The following is a 19214-nucleotide window of genomic DNA, read 5'->3' on the forward strand; positions in this document are numbered from 1 at the left end:
GATTCTTCCCAGGGAGATTCTGGGCAAGAAGATGTTCAGGATGACTCCCACACCCCTACTAGATTCAAACTCTCCCAGGAGGAGGTAGATGAACTAATTGGGGCTATTCATGAGACATTAGAGTTGAAGGAGGAAAAAGCTTCGCTTTCACGCCATGATAAAATGTATCAGGGGTTAAGCAGGAAAAAACAGAAGGTTTTTCCAGTGCACAAAATAGTTTCAGACTTGGTCCTGAAAGAATGGGAGGAACCTGACAAGAGGCCCTTCTTTTCAGGGGGTTTAAAAAGGAGATTCCCCTTTGATGAGGACCCTGCTGCGGTCTGGAATCAATCTCCAAAACTTGATGCCCCACTAGCAAAGGTATCTAAACACTCAGACCTCGTGTTCGAGGACATGGGACATTTAGCGGATCCTATGGATAAAAGAGGGGATGTTATCCTCAAAAGATCCTGGGACACGGCCATGGCTAACCTTAAGCCAGCATTAGCAACCACGTGTGTAGCACGTAATTTAGAGTTTTGGCTCAAACAATTGCAGGAACACCTGACAGCAGGTACGTCTAGAGAAGAGTTGTTAAAATCCTTTCCCATGCTGTTTAAAGCCGTGGGCTTTATTGCCGATGCCTCGGCAGAATCGGTAAAACTTTCAGCCAGGGCAACTTCTCTATCAGTGGCTGCGAGGAGAACTCTTTGGCTCAAAACCTGGCCGGGAGACACTGCCTCTAAGTTACGCCTTTGCAGCGTTCCTTTTTCAGGAAATTTTTTGTTTGGCACTCCGCTAGATGAAGCGTTAGAACGCACTGCGGATAAAAAGAAGACTTTTCCTGACAAGAAAAAGTCAGGTTTCAAGAAGTTTTTTCGTCCCTTTAAAGGGCAAAAGAAAAATCAGGAAAAAGGGAAGTCAAATAGACCCTGGGCGACGCAAGGGGGGAAAAAGAAAGCCAATGTGCTCTTTAACCCTCCTGACAAAAATCCCAAAACCCAGTGATATCAGGATCCAAGTGGGAGGAAGATTGGGGGACTTCTTTCCACAATGGAAAAAACTGACCTCCAACAATTTTGTCAGGGGAGTCATAGAAAGGGGTTATGCTCTGGAGTTCGATCAAGCACCACCAAAAAGGTTCTTGATTACACAACTGGCAAAAAATCAGACAAAAGCACAGGCATTACAGCATCTCATAGGAGAGCTTGTAGATCAGAAGGTCATCATACCAGTTCCCAAACAAGAGGAGGGTCAGGGTTTTTACTCGCACGTCTTTTTAGTGCGGAAGCCGTCAGGCAAGTACCGCCTGATCTTCAACCTGAGACCTTTGAACACGGCCATTCGATACAAAAAGTTCCGGATGGAATCGATCTATTCTGTGAAAAATCTGCTTCAAAAAGATTGTTTCATGGCAAAAATAGATTTGAAGGATGCCTACCTTCATATTCCTATCAGGAAAAGCTCCCAAAAGTTCCTCCGCATAGCAATTCAAATGAGAGAAAAAATTTATCATTTTCAGAGTCAAGCTCTTCCCTTTGGCCTCTCCTCGTCCCCGAGGATCTTTACCAAGATTCTTGCGGAGACACTGGCCCCCCTAAGACTCCAGGGCATAACAGTCGTCCCATACTTAGACGACTTACTGTTCTTAGCACCGACGAGGCAAAAACTGCTGGCAGACCTAGTGGTCGCCCAGCAGTGGTTGACTCAGTTAGGTTGGATCATCAACCAGGAGAAATCAAACCTCATTCCCTCTCAGGAGATCCTGTTTTTGGGCTATATAATAAATTCAACAGAACAGAAGACCTTTCTTCCTCAAGAAAAAATCGATCACATAACTCAACGAGTAGCGCAAATACAGACAAATCTCCCTGTAACAATAAGGGAGATAATGTCGGTTCTAGGCCTCATGACAGCCTCCATACCAGCAGTGAAATGGGCCAGGTTTCACCAAAGACCGCTCCAGTCATTCCTTTTACAGAATCTTTTAGGAAAGGACTTGGAGGACAAAGTGTTTCTTTCAGAAAAAACAAAACAAGCACTTTGGTGGTGGAGAAAACAAAACAATCTGAAAGGAGGTCTGTTGTGGAACCCCTCGGTGGTGCTCATACTGACGACGGACGCCAGCAATCAAGGCTGGGGAGCCCATCTAGGGGATCAATGGGCGCAAGGCCTTTGGAGTCACCTAGAAAAGAAGCGCTCATCAAATTACAGAGAGTTAAAAGCTGTAGCAAAAGGCATGGCAGCATTTCAAGACCAACTAAAACATCAGCATGTGCAGATCAGGTCGGACAACGTCACGTCTGTGGCGTATCTGAACAAGCAGGGGGGAACCAGGAACCCCAGCCTGATGAATATAGCCAAGGAAATGTTTGTTTGGGCAGAAGGGAATCTGGAGTCTCTATCGGCCGTTCATCTCAAAGGTACGCAGAACGGTCTAGCAGATTTTTTGAGCAGACAGTCGATCTCTCAAGAGGAGTGGTCTCTAGATCCGACAGTGTTTGCAGACATAGTTACCAAGTGGGGTCTTCCGGAAATCGACCTTTTCGCAAACAGGAAAAATGCCAAACTACCAAATTTCTTCTCTCTGAATCCAAGAGATCAGCCACTAGCAGTCGATGCCTTACAGAACAGTTGGACATTCAACCTGACCTATGCTTTCCCTCCACTTCATCTTTTGCCGAGAGTCCTCTCCAAATTCAAGATGGAGAAGACTTCCCTCATTTTAATAGCCCCCTTTTGGCCGAAAAGGGCGTGGTTTTCACTTCTACTATCCTTAGTAGATCGGCCACCCTGGCACCCCAACCCAACCTTTTTGAATCTGGCGGCTTGGTATCTGAAATAGACATCCTGAAGTCTAAGGGTCTATCAGACAGGGTGATCAAAACTCTGTTGCAGAGTCGCAAGCCAAATACCAGAGCAATTTATCAGAAACACTGGAAAAAATTTAATCTCTGGCTGAAAGAGAATAGGAAGAGAGAATACGATTCTCCAACAATTTTAGAATTCTTACAAGAAGGCATCGACAAGAAATTGGCTTTAAGTACTATTAAAGTTCAAATTGCGGCCTTATCAGTTTACGTTCAACGCTCACTGCAGCAAGATCCACTTATTAACAGATTTTGTAAGGCGGTTGCTAAACAACGACCGGCCCCATGCCGAAAAGTACCGACATGGGATCTTTCCATTATGTTGAAATCAGTTATTAGAGAGCCCTTTGAGCCGATATCAGAGGCTTCTCTAAGGTTAATTACTTTAAAGACAGTCTTCTTAATTGCAATGACTACAGCTCGCAGAGTCAGCGAACTCCAGGCTCTATCAATCAGAGAACCTTACATGCAGGTATTGGAGGATCGGGTCATTCTGAGAACGGACCAATCTTTTGTTCCAAAGGTCGCTTCTTCTTTTCACAAGAGTCAGGACATTATTTTACCCTCTTTTTGCAATAAACCTGCAAACAGCAAAGAAGAACAGCTGCATCGGCTGGACGTCCGAAGATGCCTTCTTGCCTATCTAGATGCAACTAAGGAGTTTAGAACATCAGAGGCCCTGTTTGTTCTTTTTTCCGGAAATCGAAAAGGAAAACAAGCTTCAAAAGGGACAATATCCAGGTGGATCAAAATGGCCATCTTGGAAGGGTACAAAACTCTGCACCTGGACCCTCCGCAAGGCTTGAAGGCACATTCTACAAGGGCGTTAGCCACGTCCTGGGCAGAAAAAGGCGCTACCCCTGAGCAGATATGTAAGGCCGCCACGTGGTCAAGCATGTCAACATTCATTCGACACTATCGTTTGGATGTCTTGAGTAATCAAGATCAGGCCTTTGGGAGAAAAGTCCTCCAAGCAGTAGTCCCTCCCTAAACTGGTGAGTGCTTGCTCATCCTCTCAAGGGCTGTCCTGGAAGACGCCTTGGGAAAAACAGAGTTAGTCTTACCGGAAACTCTGTTTCCAGGAGTCTTCCAGGACAGCACGTTCCCACCCTATGCTTTGAGGTAGGTATATATATATATATATATATATATATATGCATGAATAATGTAAATGGTATATATGTTATTAACTGTATTTCAGCTCCGTCCTTCGGTTCTTGGATTAAAACTGAACAGATGCCTGAGGGACCGCCTTTTAAAGAGCTGGGGGTGATGTGTTTCCTGTCCAGGGAGGAGCTCCATCTCTCAAGGGCTGTCCTGGAAGACTCCTGGAAACAGAGTTTCCGGTAAGACTAACTCTGTTTTTTTGCTGATCGGTCAAACCGATGAGAACAGTCTGATGGACCGTTTTCATCGGACCAAACCGATCGTGTGTAGGCCCCATCGGTTATTTATCCATCGGTTAAAAAAATTCAATCTTGTTTTAAATTTTAACCAATGGATACCTAACCGATAAAAAAAAAAACTATCATTTGTAGGCACGTCCATCGGTTAAAAACCCACGCATGCTCAGAATCAAGTCGACGCATGCTTGGAAGCATTGAACTTAGTTTTTTTCAGCACCTCATTGTGTTTTACGTCACCGCGTTCTCACATGATCGTTTTTTTAACTGATGGTGTGTAGGCGCGACTGACTATCAGTCAGCTTTATCGGTTAACCGATGAAAACGGTCCATCAGACCGTTTTCATCAGATGGACCGATCGTGTGTACAGGGCATAAGCCTTTAACTCTATTAGAGTTGAGCGGACACCTGGATGTTCGGGTTCTGGTCCGAACCCGAACTTAAAAAAAAAAGTTCGGGAACCCGAACTCCGAACCCCATTGTAGTCAATGGGACAAGGACTTTTAGAAAAAAAAAATGCGTGGAGGTCCCCGCAAATTCAATAACCAGACCCTTTAGGTCTGGTATGGATGTTCAGGGGAACCCCGCCGTCAATTTAAAACAAAAATGACGTGCGGTTCCCCCTAAATATCCATAACCAGACCGGTTATCCGAGCACGTTGACCTGGCCGGCCGCAGAAAAGAGGGGGGGACAGAGTGTGGCCCCCCCTCTCCTGAACCGCACCAGGCCACATGCCCTCAACATGGGGAGGACCCCCAGATCCTGACCCCCCCTGTGTGAAATGGTAATGGGGTACACTGTACCCCTACCATTTCACAAAGGAAGTATAAAGTCTTGTAAAAAAAAAACACACACCGTAGAATAAAGTCCTTTATTAATAAAAAAGAAAAAAACTCCAGCGGTGATAATCCACTCGTTCCCGGCTTCCTGCTTCAACGTTGTCCTGATTCTGCGACGGCTGCGGGTGATCTCCAGCGATGAGAAGATCCTGCGACGGCCGGGTGATCTCCGCTCCAGCGATGAGACGATCCATCCGGAGCGCAGCATCGCTGACCTCCTCCCATTGCTGGACACAGCCCAGCGAATGAGCGGCTGAAGCTGTGACATTACTTATATAGAGGAGGCAGGGCCACCCGTCACGGAGATCACCCGGCCGTCGCAGGATCGTCTCATCGCTGGAGATCACCCACAGCCGTCGCAGGATCAGAACAACGTTGAAGCAGGAAGCCGGGAACGAGTGGATTATCACCGCTGGAGTTTTTTTCTTTTTTTATTAATAAAGGACTTTATTCTACGGTGTGTGTGTGTGTGTGTGTGTGTGTGTGTGTTTTTTTTTTTTACAAGACTTTACACTTCCTTCGTGAAATGGTAGGGGTACAGTGTACCCCATTACCATTTCACACAGGGGGGGTGGCGGTCATGTTCTGGGGGTCCCCTTTGTTAAAGGCGTCTTCCAGATTCTGATAAGCCTCCCGCCCGCATACCCCCACAACCACCGGGCAAGGGTTGTGGGGATGAGACCCTTGTCCCCATCAACATGGGGACATCCTCCCCATGTTGAGGGCATGTGGCCTGGTGCGGTTCAGGAGGGGGGGGGGGGCGCAATCTGTCCCCCCCTCCTTTCTGCGGCCGGCCAGGTCAACGTGCTCGGATAACGGGTCTGGTTATGGATATTTAGGGGGAACCGCACGTCATTTTTGTTTTAAATTGACGGCGGGGTTCCCCTTAATATCCATACCAGACCTAAAGGGTCTGGTTATTGAATTTGCGGGGACCTACGCGCATTTTTTTTTTTTTTTTCGGGAAAAACCCAAAGTCCGTACCGAACCCGAACTTTACAGTTCGGGTTCGCTCAACCCTACTCTCTATGCTTGTAGCTCCGCATTAATTTGTTACATTCATTATTTTATTTTTATGTTTTATATCCGTTTGGGTTAAGCTTTTATATCTGTACACATGGGCTTTATTTTAAAGGTTTTTCTAATCTTTTTGTGATGTAGCAAATACTGTTTGTCATTTCAGGCTAGTTCCGAATCCTATCGAATTGAATCTGACACATTTGGCGAGCTCAAAGTCCCGAACGACAAGTATTATGGAGCCCAAACTGTTCGATCAACAATGAATTTCAAAATTGGAGGCGTGACTGAACGCATGCCGGTAAGTGCCTAGATCCTAAGTTATCCCATTTTGAGTGCTACAACTACACATATATATTTGTTTATAAAAATTTCATTTACAGTTGAAATGCCTATATACCAAGGATAATGAATTCAAATTCACAGAGGGGGGGGAACGGGGGCCTGTTTTTGACAGGTCCCACTTCCGCAGACAGCGCTGTGGCTCCGTCCCTCGGAAGTTTAGCCCCCCTCCTCCTTCCCCTGCCGCCCGGCCAGTTAGAAAGCGCAGCGCGATTCGCGCAGTAGGGAACCGTCTGTGAAGCCAAAAGGCTTCATTGCCGGTTTCCCTTAGTAGAAGTACAGTATTTGTACTTGTACCTGCTGACTTTTTTTTTGTTTCCCCATGCTGGAACACCTCTATAAATTACAGCTCCCTTTACATTACAGCACCCCATCTTACATCACTGCCATCCAATTATTTTGCAGCCCCCCTTTTTAATTACGACCCTATCACATTACAGCTCCCACCTATACATCGCAGCCCTGCTTTACAATGCACCAGACCCCCCCCCCCTTTACATATCAAGCTAGCCCTTTACATGACAGCACTCTTTTACATTTACAGTGCCCCCTTGATATTTCAGTATCTATTACAGCCCACCCAATTTACATCACTATAGAGCACAGGTGTCAAACTGGCGGCCCTCCAGTTGTTGTGCCATGAGGCATTGCAAGGATGACAGTTAAAAGCATGACTCCCTCAGGCAGAGGCATGATGGGACTTGTAGTTCCACAAAAGCTGGAGGGCTGCCAGTTTGACACCCCTGCTATAGAGAGTAGAGCCCTCCCTTTAGACAACGGTATCCACCTTTAAACAGCACCTAGTCCTACCTTATACAGCAGGGCAGGGGTCAGGAGATGCAGCAGGTCTGGGAGGAGAGCGAGAGCATTCCAACTTTACCTGATGGCTAGTGGGCGATTGGTTGCTTGGACCACCCTGTGTCGTAGCGGCCAATCCCTGCTGATTAACTCGAGGAGTAGGGCTGGTCCCACCCTCGTCCCGGGCCGGCGGGCACTCCTGCGCTTAGTTTTGCTGTGAAGATTACGGTGTCGTAACCCTGGTATCATTTTTTTTTTTTTTTTGTGGGCGATTCAGCATCTCATAAAAGTGATCCCAGTGGTGGATGTGCTGCGGGATCACTTTTAGAGGCGGCAGGAGAGCTGCACCCCCTGCTGCTTCCCGGTTGTACCGCAGCCGTCGATAAACCCGGAAGCCATTCGATGTGGCCTATGGCTAGGCAGTAATTTGAGTTAGGGAAAAATGGCCCCACTCTACTCCATGCCCTTGGAGGACCGGAGCCACCTCTGACGTCACTTCTCGGCCATAAAGAACATTTTTTTATGTCAGTGTCAAAAATGTGTGTGTATGTGTGTAATATATATATATATATATATATATATATATATATATATATATATATATATATATATATATATATATATATATATATATATATATATATATATATATATATATATATATATATATATATATATATATATATATATATATATATATATATATATATATATATATATATATATATATATATATATATATATATATAATATATTTTGCTTTTAATGGTAAATGAGAGATCTGGGGTCTTTTTAATCCCAGATCTATCAATAAAGAGGCCCTGTCATGCTTATTTATATTACAAGGGATGTTTGCATTCCTTGTAATAGGAATAAAGGTGATTTTAAAAAAAAGACAGTAAAATAAATAAGAATGTTTTTTACTTTTTCCAAGTGCCCCATCCCTCCGTGCTTGCGCGCAGACGCATACGCAAGTTGTGCCCGCATATGTAAACGGTGTTCAAATCACATATGTGGGGTATTGCAGCGATCATTAGAGTGAAGGCAATAATTCTAGCACTAGAACCCCTCTGTAACTCTAAACCGGTATCCTGTAAAACGTTTTAAATTGTTGTCTATGGAGCTTTTTTTTTTTTTTAAAGTACCGTAGTTTGTCGCCATTCCACGAGCCTGCGCTATTTTAAAGTATAGCATGTTGGGTATCCATTTACTTGGCGTAACATTATCTTTCACAGTCGGGTAACTATCCAATTGAAAGACCGATGCGCAAATACAGTGTAAAAAATATATAATTTTTGGGGGTTCTAAATAATTTTCTAGCACAAAATACTAATAAAAAAAAAAAAAAAAAGTTCCAGAAAAGGCATGATGAGCAAAGTGGCTAGAATACCTGCCAAAAGTTTGTTATTCCCTTTTAAGCAGTCTTTTAATGCAGCCAGCTATATCAGATGGCTTGACCATTTCGAGCACTACCAGTTAATAAAGGCAGGTCATTGAAACAACCCAAAGCATGATTTTTTATTATTATTTTTTTTATCCACAAACAGAAGTACAGGGGCCTTGCATATAATATCTTCCTACTGTTCTGCTTTTGGAATAGCAATTCCAGCCAAGCTGTACATCTAATACATGCATAGAAGTTTGCATTCTGTTGTTGTTGTATCACATCTAAACCAACTGACTTTTCTTAAAGGAACACTAAAGGTACAATTATTTTTTTTTTTAAATAACATACATGTTATACTTACCTCCACTGTGCAGATCGTTTTGCACAGAGTGACCCGGATCCGTGTCTTCTGGGGTCCCTCGGCGGCTGTCTCTGCTTCTCCTCGCAAAAGCTTTCCACGTTCATGCGAGCTCCCTCGCATGGTGGAAAGCTTTTGCGAGCGCGCTCCCGTGATACAGCAGCGGCCATAGCCGCCGACTGTATCACTCGGCCCCGCCCCCCGGCGCGAGCAGGATGACAAGCACGCGCCCGGGACTTTCGAACGGTGAGGTAAGTAAAACGGGGGCTCGGGGGGGGGGGGGGGGCGGTGCTGTCGGATGTTTTTTTACCTTAATGCATAGGATGCATTAAGGTAAAAAAACTTTTACCTTTACAACTCCTTTAAATCCAAGAGGGCAGATCCACAAAGATCTGCCCCGGTGCAGAGTATCTGAGATACGCTACGCCGCCCTAACTTACTTTTTTTGGTTTGAATCCTCAACGAATTTGTGCCATAAGTCACGGCGGCGCCGAACAAACTGCGCATGCGCCGTCCCTAAATTTCCCGCCGTGCATTGTGCTAAATGACGTCGCAAGGACGTCATTGTTTTGACGTGGACGTAAATTACGTCCATCCCGATTCACGGACGACTTACGCAAACTAAATTATTATTTTTTTTTATTATATGCGGGAACGACGGCCATACTTAACATTGCGTACGCCACCAAATAGCAGCTTTAACTATACGCCGAAAAAAGCCGACTAGAGACGACGTAAAAGAATGCGACTGCCGCTCGTATGTTCGTGGATCGTCGGAAATAGCTAATTTGCATACTCGACGCGGAAAACGACGTGAAGGCCACCCAGCGGACGCCGAAGAATTGCATCTTGGATCCAAAGGCGTACGACGACGTACGCCTGTCGGATCTAACCCAGATGCCGTCGTATCTTGTTTTGAGGATCCAAAACAAAAATACGATGTGGGAAAATTGAAAGTACGCCGGCGTATCAGTAGATACGCCGGCGTACTCGCTTTGTGGATCTGCCCCAAGGTGTGCTCTGATTCTACAGTGTGCTTGATTATACATGTGGAATTTATGATGTAAGGCTCCGTTTACACTTTACACGTGATTTTGAGTGGGACTTTGATGCGACTTTTGCACTCTAGTCGCATCAAAGTAGTGCAGGAACCTTTTTCAAAGTCGCTGCGACTTTAAGACCCCTTTCACACTGGGGTGTTTTTCAGGCGTTAAAAAAGTGCCTGAAAGAAGCTGCATCTGCAGTCCCAATATGAAAGCCCGAGTGCTTTCACACTAAAGCGCATGGAAAAACACCCCAGTGTGAAAGGGGTCTTAGCGTTAAAAAAGGCACCTGAAAAGGCTTTCACATTGGGATTGCAGATGAGGCTTCTTTCAGGCGCTTTACAGGCTATTTTTTTAAGGCCAAAGCGCCTGAAAAATGCCCCAATGTGAAAGGGGCCTAAGTTGCGTCGATTTGAACGAGTTTGATTAAAATCAATGGGCTGCAAATTGTCATGCAACTTTGTGTCCAAAGCTGCATGACAAGTCGCACAAGTGTGAACAAAGCCTTAAATATTGGTTTTCTAGAGTTCTTGTTTAATAATCACCACCTGCCATTTCTGTCTTCAATAATTTGATTAGCAGATAGTAATATATAACATGAATTGCAGCCTTTTTTAAGGGGGGGGGGGGGCTTCTTGATAGTTTTATTTTTCACCATTTTATGTTTTTAATATTGAATTTATTAATAAGTTGCATACTGAGCTCATCAAATATAGGTACCAGAATCGGTCATGCTGTGGTGTAGATTTCACCCTAATGGACCTTGTCGGAAATGTCTAGTCCTGTGCGGAAGTTATTGGCATTGACGTCTGCGGAACAAAATATTGTGTATTTATAGCTATGAGCTAATTCACATCTCATTCTCTCTGATGCAGTGCTCTAGATTTTTTTTTACTTTGACATGAGCCCTTGTAGTCTCTTCATATAACAGCCTTAGGGCCAGATCCACATACAAATGGACAGGCGCAGCGTATCAGAGATACGATACGCCGCCGTATCTTACCTGGCTTAAAGTCGAATCCAGGAAGAATTTGCGCCGTAAGTTACGGCGGCGTAGTGTATTTCTGGCGACGGAATTCAAATCGGCGGGTAGGGGGCGTGATTCCTTTAAATGAAGCGCGTCCCCGCACAGATTGAACTGTGCATTCTCCGTTTCTAAATTTCCCGTCGTACTTTGCGCGAAATGACGACGCAACGACGTCATTTTTTTAACTTGGACGTGACTTACGTCCATCCCTATTCACGGACGACTTGCGCAAAAAAAAAAAAAATTCAAATTTCGACGCGGGAACGACGGCCATACTTTAACATGGCAAGTCTATCTATACTCCACAAAATAGCAGCTTTAACTATACGCCGGAAAAAGCCGACTAGAGACGACGTAAGAGAATGCGACGACCACGCGTACGTTCGTGGATCGTCGGAAAAAGCTCATTTGCATACCCGACACGGAAAACGACGCAAACTCCACCCAGCGGACGCCGAAGTATTGCATCCGAAGGCGTACAAAGCCGTACGCCTGTCGGATCGAACCCAGATGCCATCGTATCTTGGTTTGAGGATTCAAACTAAAGATACGACGCGGGAAATTTGAAAGTACGCCGGCGTACTTGCTCTGTGGATCTGCCCCTTAGTTTTTTACTGTCAAAAAATAAGCTGCCAGCTTTTGAGTGTCACCAAAGGCCATCCTGTGCTCTCCAAGTGATGTATTGGTTTTCAGCTTCAAGTTGTTTTTCTATGTATAGTGTTCTAAATACATCTATTTGTGTGTTCCATGCGATTCATTTTCAAATATACTCCTTTCGAATACAAGTATAAATATAATGCCACGTACACACCATCACTTTATGTGATGAAAAAAAACAACGTTTTTAAAAACGTCACTTTAAATGACCGTGTGTGGGGGAAAACGTTGTTTTATGTCTTCTGAAAAACGACAAAAAAAAAATTGAAGCATGCTTCAATTTTATGTGTCGTTTTTCAAAACGTCGTTTTTTACTTCACAGAAATTGACCGTGTGTAGCAAAAAACGACGTTTAAAACAATGTTTTTACACCCGCGCATGCCCAGAAGCTACTTATGAAGCGAGCTTCAATGGAAAAACGTGGTGGAACGTAACCTCGCTTTGCTAGAACATTGTGAGAAAAACGATGGTGTGTAGGCAAAATCGTCTTTGAAAATTGAAGTTTCAAAAACGTCGTTTTTTACTTCACAGAAAATGTCGTTTTTTTTCATCACATAAAGTGATGGTGTGTACGCGGCATTAGTCTTTCGATCAGTCTAGTCACCAGTAGGTTGGCTTAAGAGGAATTATTATTTTTTTTTTTTTTAGGAAGAATGGCACTTAAAACTGAACTCCAGGCACCAAAATCCTTAATAGCTCCTAAGGATATAAATTAGAGGTGCACAGAATGGGAAATGTTGGTGCCGAAAATGAGTTTGACCAAAATAAATAAAAATATATATATTGTATTTATATTCGACTTTTTAATTAATATCCTCAATTTAAATAAATATGAATTATTGGCACCTTTTAGCGCAAGATGAGCTCAAGAAAAATGTATCCCTTTTACATTCTATGTATGCCTTCACACTGGTCCGTTGCGATTCCATTGTGGTGTTAAAAATCCTGCTTGCTGCATTTTTGGTCAGTTAAAAAAAAACACACCTCCCAGTTCAAATGCATTGAAAATACAGCAAGAACGCACCATTAACACACCCATGTTATGATTTTGATGCGTTTTTTGAGTCACATGACCTATGAAAAACCTCATAAGCACAACATGGTAAAATCGTGTAAAATTGCAGCAAATTCATGGTAAAATCGCTGTGAATTCATGGCAAAAATGCGGTGTGTTTTGGATGCAATTATCACCACCATGGCCGAAATGGCGATAATACAATTTTTGGCCGAAATTTCAGTGCATCGCTAATATAAATCTGTAATAAAAACTTGGGGCTAGATTCAGAGAGAAATGCCTATCTTTAGGTGGGCGTAGCGTATCTCATATACGCTACGCCGCTGTAACTTTGACAGGCAAGTCCCGTATTCAGAAAGAATTTGTTCCCGAAGTTACGGCAGCGTAGCGTATATGGGCCGGGGTAAGCCCGCCTTATTCAAAATAGGCTGGTAGGGGGCGTGTTGTGTTGTATGCTAATTACTCGTGACCCCACGTATTTGACGCTTCTAACGAACGGCGAATGCGCCGTCCGTGAAAGTATCCCAGTGCGCATGCTCCAAATTATGCCGCAAATAGTCAATGCTTTCGATGTGAACGTAACTTACGCACATCCCTATTCGGCAACATTGAGGCGTATCTGATTCTATGCGACGGCCCACATTCGGAGTTATGACGGCGTATCTGGAGAGGTGCGATTCAGATTCAAATTTTTGCCTGAATTTGCACCTGAATCAGACTCAAACGTGCATCAGACCCTTTTTCAATCCAGGTCCGCGGCCACCCTGGACATGTGTGACCCGGCTCCATTGAGAGCCAGTCAAACTTGCTTATCATGCGAATTGGATGCGGATCAACACGAACTAATTTTGCGTGTGAATACAGCCTCAGCCCTGGATCACATTGCAGCAACTTGACATGTCAAATCACATGCCAAATCGGCGGCTATTGCCGGCAATGGCATTGTCTGAATCGGTGTGACAGACATTGCGACGCTGCACCAATTCCCAAAAGTCGTTTTTGAACTACTTTTGGCGACTTCCGGGTGCGATTTCCGTAGACATCTGTGCAGAAACCCACACAGCTGTCTTTGAAATCGCCCCCAAAGTCGGGACTGACATGCGGGAATGAAATTTTGCGAGTTCCTGCATGTTAGTCCCGACTCGATCAGTCTCGATTTCAGAGGCCGCTGTGATTTCCTTCCCACTGTCAGTGTGAACCTGGGCTCAAGGAGAGATGAGATGCACATGACAAATATATTTAGACAATATTTGCTAATCCCAGAGTTTGGCTTTAATCTGCCAGTACTTTTACATCTAATGTAACCTCTGTCCCTGCATGTTTAAACAAATCAATTGGCCAGATTTGTGAAAAGTTTATATTAACGTTTTTTTTAAATAATGATTTCACTGATCTAGATAATTTCTTCTAAATATAAATGATTTGCGTGAAGAGTGAACGTTTTTTGTGTTGTCACGTTAAAAATATTAAATGGAAATTTGTATATTAGAAAAACCCCCTTCTAAATAAAAGTGTGTGTGTGTGTGTGTGTTTTTTTTTTAATTGTATGTATCTACAGTGTTTTTTTTATTTATTTTTTTATTATTATTATGTTTGGTATCTTATGGGGGACCTTGGACCCACATCGCCCACACCTAATGCTTTTATACCAGCGCTCGACAAATCCCGGTCGCCATGGCGACTAGAAATAGCATCCTGGCGACTTGGCTTGAAAGGTGGCCATCTGGTGGTGGCCGTTGGTATTACAAGTTAAGCATTACAAGTTAAACAGCAATTCTAATGTCATTTTTCACTCTTTTCACTGCCATCTTCTTCCCTCTAATTAGAACCCCCAAACATTATATATATTTTTTTATCCTAACACCCTAGAGAATAAAATGGCGATCGTTTCAATGCTTTCTGTCACGCCGTATTTGCGCAGCGGTCTTACAAGCGCACTTTTTTGGGAAAAAAATTACACTTTTTTTAATTAAAAAATAAGACAACAGTAAAGTTATCCCCATTTTTTTTTTATATTATGAAAGATAATGTTGCGCCGAGTAAATTCATACCCAACATGTCACGCTTCAAAATTGCGCCCGCTCATGGAATGCCGACAAACTTTTACCCTTTAAAATCTTCATAGGCGACGTTTAAAAAAAATCTACAGGTTGCATGTTTTGAGTTACAGAGAAGGTCTAGGGCTAGAATTATTGCTCTCGCTCTACCAATCGCGGCGATACCTCACATGTGTGGTTTGAACACCGTTTACATATGCGGGCGCTGCTCACGTATGTGTTTGCTTCTGCGCGCAAGCTCGTCGGGACGGGGCGCGTTTTCTGGCTCCTAACTTTTTTAGCTGGCTCCTAGATTCCAAGCAAATTTGTCAAACCCTGTTTTATACCATACTTTTATGCACCATAGTCTGACCTAAGTTTTTTTTTTTTTTTTTTTTTTTTTATTGTATGTATCTACAGTGTTTTTTTTATTTATTTTTTATTATTATTATGTTTGGTATCTTATGGGGGACCTTGGAGCCACATCGCCCACACCTACTGCTTTTATACCATACTTTTATGCACCATAGTCTGACCTACGTTTTTGCCTCATATCTCTCCTTCCAATAATCTTATTGCCCTACTATTACTTGTTGCCTCTCAGATTCCATTGGCAGTTCATAATATGCTGAATATTACTTGTTGCGCACAGATTGGTCCATCTGTCCAATTTTGTATCTCTTTCTTGTTCGGTTTATCCTTTTGTTCTTGTACTGAAAAATTTGTATAAATTAAGAATGCAAAAAAAAATAATAATAATTGTGTTACAAAGTAGTAGCTGAATTTTAGCTGGGGTGCTGTGTAAATGATAATTTGTTTTTTTTTTCTTCTTCCCCTTTTTTTTTTTTTTTAAGATACCTGTCATAAGAGCATTTGGAATCTTGAAAAAGGCCGCAGCTGAAGTAAATAAGGATTACGGTCTTGATCCTAAAATCGCAGATTACATTTCCAAAGCTGCTGATGAGGTAAACCATAAACTGTCCGTCTGACAAAAAAAGTTGCCGTTTTCACTTGTCTGCACAGTGTAGGACTCTTACCATTTTTAACATACTATTTATCAAACCAAAGTGACTGTCATCACGGATTTATATATTTAGAAATATTAATTTTTTACTTTTTATTAAATAAAATAGATAAAAATAAACTTCTGTGTTTAGCAGCATCTCTCTCTCTCTCCAGTAATGTCCAGGACACTCCTCCTGATTGGCTAAGACACAGCAGTGGCGCCATTGGCTCCTGCAGCTTTCCATCAAGTCAGTCAGCCAATCGGGGGAGAGGGGGCGGGGGCCAGGTCAGGGATACACGGAGCTCTGAATCGGCTCGGGTTTTGGCTGAGGGGGCACTCGAAAGGAGTAAGGGACCAGAGAAGAGGAGAATCCAGGCTGCTCTGTGCAAAACCAACCGCACAGGGGAGGCAAGTATGATTTGTTTAAAAAAGCGAGAGAAAAAGCCTTTACAATCACTTTAACTTGAACACTACTGATGTTGAAGTAGTGAATGAAGCATGTATTTGTATAAACAGGTCCTACATTTTTGGGTGAAGTGTGGTAACAGCAGACTATGGGCCAGATCCACAAAGCAGTTACGCTGGCGTATCTATTGATACGCCGCGTAACTGCTAGGTTGCTCCGGCGTATCTTTGTTTTGTATCCACAAAACAAGATACGCCTGAAGCTGGGCTAGATCCGACTGGCGTACGTCTTAGTACGCCGTCGGATCTAAGGTGCATATTTATGCTGGCCGCTAGGTGGCGCTTCCGTCGATTTTCGCGTTGAGTATGCAAATTAGCTAGATACGCGAATCCACAAACGTAAGTCCGGCCGGCGCATTTTTTTTTTACGTAGTTTCCGTAAGGCTTTTTTTCGGCGTAACGTTACCCCTGCTTTATGAGGCGTAGCCAATGTTAAGTATGAACGTCGGGCCAGCGCCAAATTTTCCGTTGTGTACGTCGTTTGCGTAAAACGTTCGCGAATAGGGCTTTGCGTAGAATGACGTTCACAAGCATTGGCTTGTTGCGGGTTAATTTGGAGCATGCGTACTGGGATACCCCCACTGACGGCGCATGCGCCGTTAAAAAAAACATCATTTACGTCGGGTCAAGACGTATTAACATAAAACGCCCCCATCTCATCCATTTGAATTGCGCGCCCTTACGCCGACACAGTTACACTACGCCGCCGTAACTTACAGTGCAAATTCTTTGTGTATACGGGAAATACGCTGTAAGTTACAGACGTAAAGAAGCGCCGCGCTACGTGGATCTGGCCCTATATCTATGGAGGAGCAGCGTTGTTGTCCTAGGACAGGACTACAGAACATATCCTCATTTCTTCTTCATGACATAGGGAGAAATGTTCTGTAGTCCTCAGAAGTAAGGTAGATATTATTTGCAATAACACTGCAAAGGGCACAGGATAGCACTGGATTTCTGGCAGGATTGACAGGTATTGTTCATAATTACTAAACAGATATTTATAATATAAAAAAAACTTAAATTCTATATTTTTAAGTGGAATAAAAACCTTTACTCTCCCCCCCCCCCGGTCACATGATCCTGCAGCTATGGTTCTCTGAGTCAGTGAGAGCTGGAGGTGTGTCTCCTTGTGTCTGTGTAAATCCAGGAAGTGAACAGGCAGCAGCTTCAGCTGCCCACAGTTAAAATGGTTGCAGCCGGACTTAGGCTCGATTCACACATATGCATGTTGCTTTTGAGTGTTTTTGCAGTGCTTTTTACGGTGCTTGCTGCATTTTTCGACACGTGATTTGCGCTTTTTTTTTTTTTGTAGCTTTAGATGCGGGTCCATTGAATTCTTTTACGTCCATAGCGTAAAGTTTTCATCAATTAACCCTTCAACCTTTAAAAACTTTTTACATTGTCAATGTAACATACCGTATTGTAAGTTCCTATTTTATTGAGAATTTAGGTAAGATATTTACCTGTACTTATTCAAGATTGCTTTGTTTTCTCTTTCAATAAAGGTTTCTAGTGGTAAATTAGACGATCACTTTCCATTAGCTGTGTGGCAGACTGGCTCTGGAACACAAACCAACATGAATGTCAATGAAGTCATCAGTAACCGTGCCATTGAGATGATGGGTGGAAAACTGGGAAGCAAAGATCCAGTACACCCCAACGATCACGTTAACAAAAGCCAGGTATGTCCGATACACAAAGTATTGTTACTGTTTCCAATATACTCTGCAATCTCATAGGTGCTATATGCAAACACTTTCACAAGTCACTACATTTTAGTTATGCTTTTTGCCTGTCATACCCTTTATATAAGCCACTGGTCTGACAAATCCTGTGGCCTGCAATGATGAAAAGAAATGCACGGGGGGAAAAAGGGAGACATTTACATATAATATGCTGTAGTACCCGGTTATATGTTGGTTGCTTGTTCTGTATTAACCACTTAAGCCCCGTACCTTTAGGCAGCTAAATGCCCAGGCCAGATTTTGCGATTCGGCACTGCGTCGCTTTAACAGACAATTGCGCGGTCGCGCGACGTGACTCTCAAACAAAATTGGCATCCTTTTTTTTTCCCCCACAAATAGAGCTTTGGTGGAATTTGATCACCTCTGCGGTTTTTATTTTTTGCGCTATAAGCAAAAATAAAGCGACAATTTTGAAAAAAATGCAATATTTTTTTACTTTTTGCTATAATAAATATCCCCCAAAAACATATATAACTTTTTTTTTCCTCAGTTTAGGCCGATAAGTATTCTTCTACCTATTTTTGGTAAAAAAAATCGCAATAAGCGTTTATCGATTGGTTTGCGCAAAATTTATAGTTTTATTGCATTTTTATTAATTACTTTTTTTTTTACTACTAATGGCGGCGATCAGCGATTTTTCTTTTTCGTGACTGCGACATTATGGCGGACACTTCGGACAATTTTGACACATTTTTGGGACCATTGGCATTTTCACAGCAAAAAATGCATTTAAATTGCATTGTTTATTGTGAAAATGACAGTTGCAGTTTGGGAGTTAACCACAGGGGGCGCTGTAGGAGTTGGGGTTCACCTAGTGTGTGTTTACAACTGTAGGGGGTGTGGCTGTAGGACTGACGTCATCGATCGAGTCTCCCTATAAAAGGGATCACTCGATCGATGCAGCCGCCACAGTGAAGCACTGGGAAGCCGTGTTTACTTACGGCTCTCCCCGTTCTTCAGCTCCAGGGAGCGATCGCGATGGGGCGGCTATGAACGAATAGCCGCACCGTCGTCCCGGATCGCTCCCCGCGGGTTACCGACCGCCCCATGTAGCGGGGGGGGGGGGGGGGGACATGCAGTGCAAGGATCTCCCTACTTCTGCTTTTTTTGGCCCCTTTCACACCTGCGGACCGTATGTCCGCTTTTTCATCCATCAGTGTGCGGATAAAAAATGGACATACATTGGACACACACGATCACCAGTCTTCACGGTTGTAGCTCT

The 19214-nt window shown here is 43.4% G+C and overlaps 1 protein-coding gene across 1 annotated transcript in view; it reads left to right on the plus strand.

The window, feature by feature from the left end:
• The window catches only part of FH (fumarate hydratase), a 59407-nt gene that overhangs the window by 18909 nt on the left and 21284 nt on the right, over positions 1-19214 (plus strand). The window contains exons 2-4 of the mRNA XM_040351013.1: positions 6277-6411; positions 15628-15738; positions 17753-17929. Of these exons, the coding sequence (XP_040206947.1) occupies positions 6277-6411; positions 15628-15738; positions 17753-17929 (423 nt within the window). The remainder of the gene's footprint in view (positions 1-6276; positions 6412-15627; positions 15739-17752; positions 17930-19214) is intronic.

The sequence above is a fragment of the Rana temporaria genome, chromosome 4 (assembly GCF_905171775.1).
Source record: "Rana temporaria chromosome 4, aRanTem1.1, whole genome shotgun sequence".
NCBI lineage: Eukaryota > Metazoa > Chordata > Amphibia > Anura > Ranidae > Rana > Rana temporaria.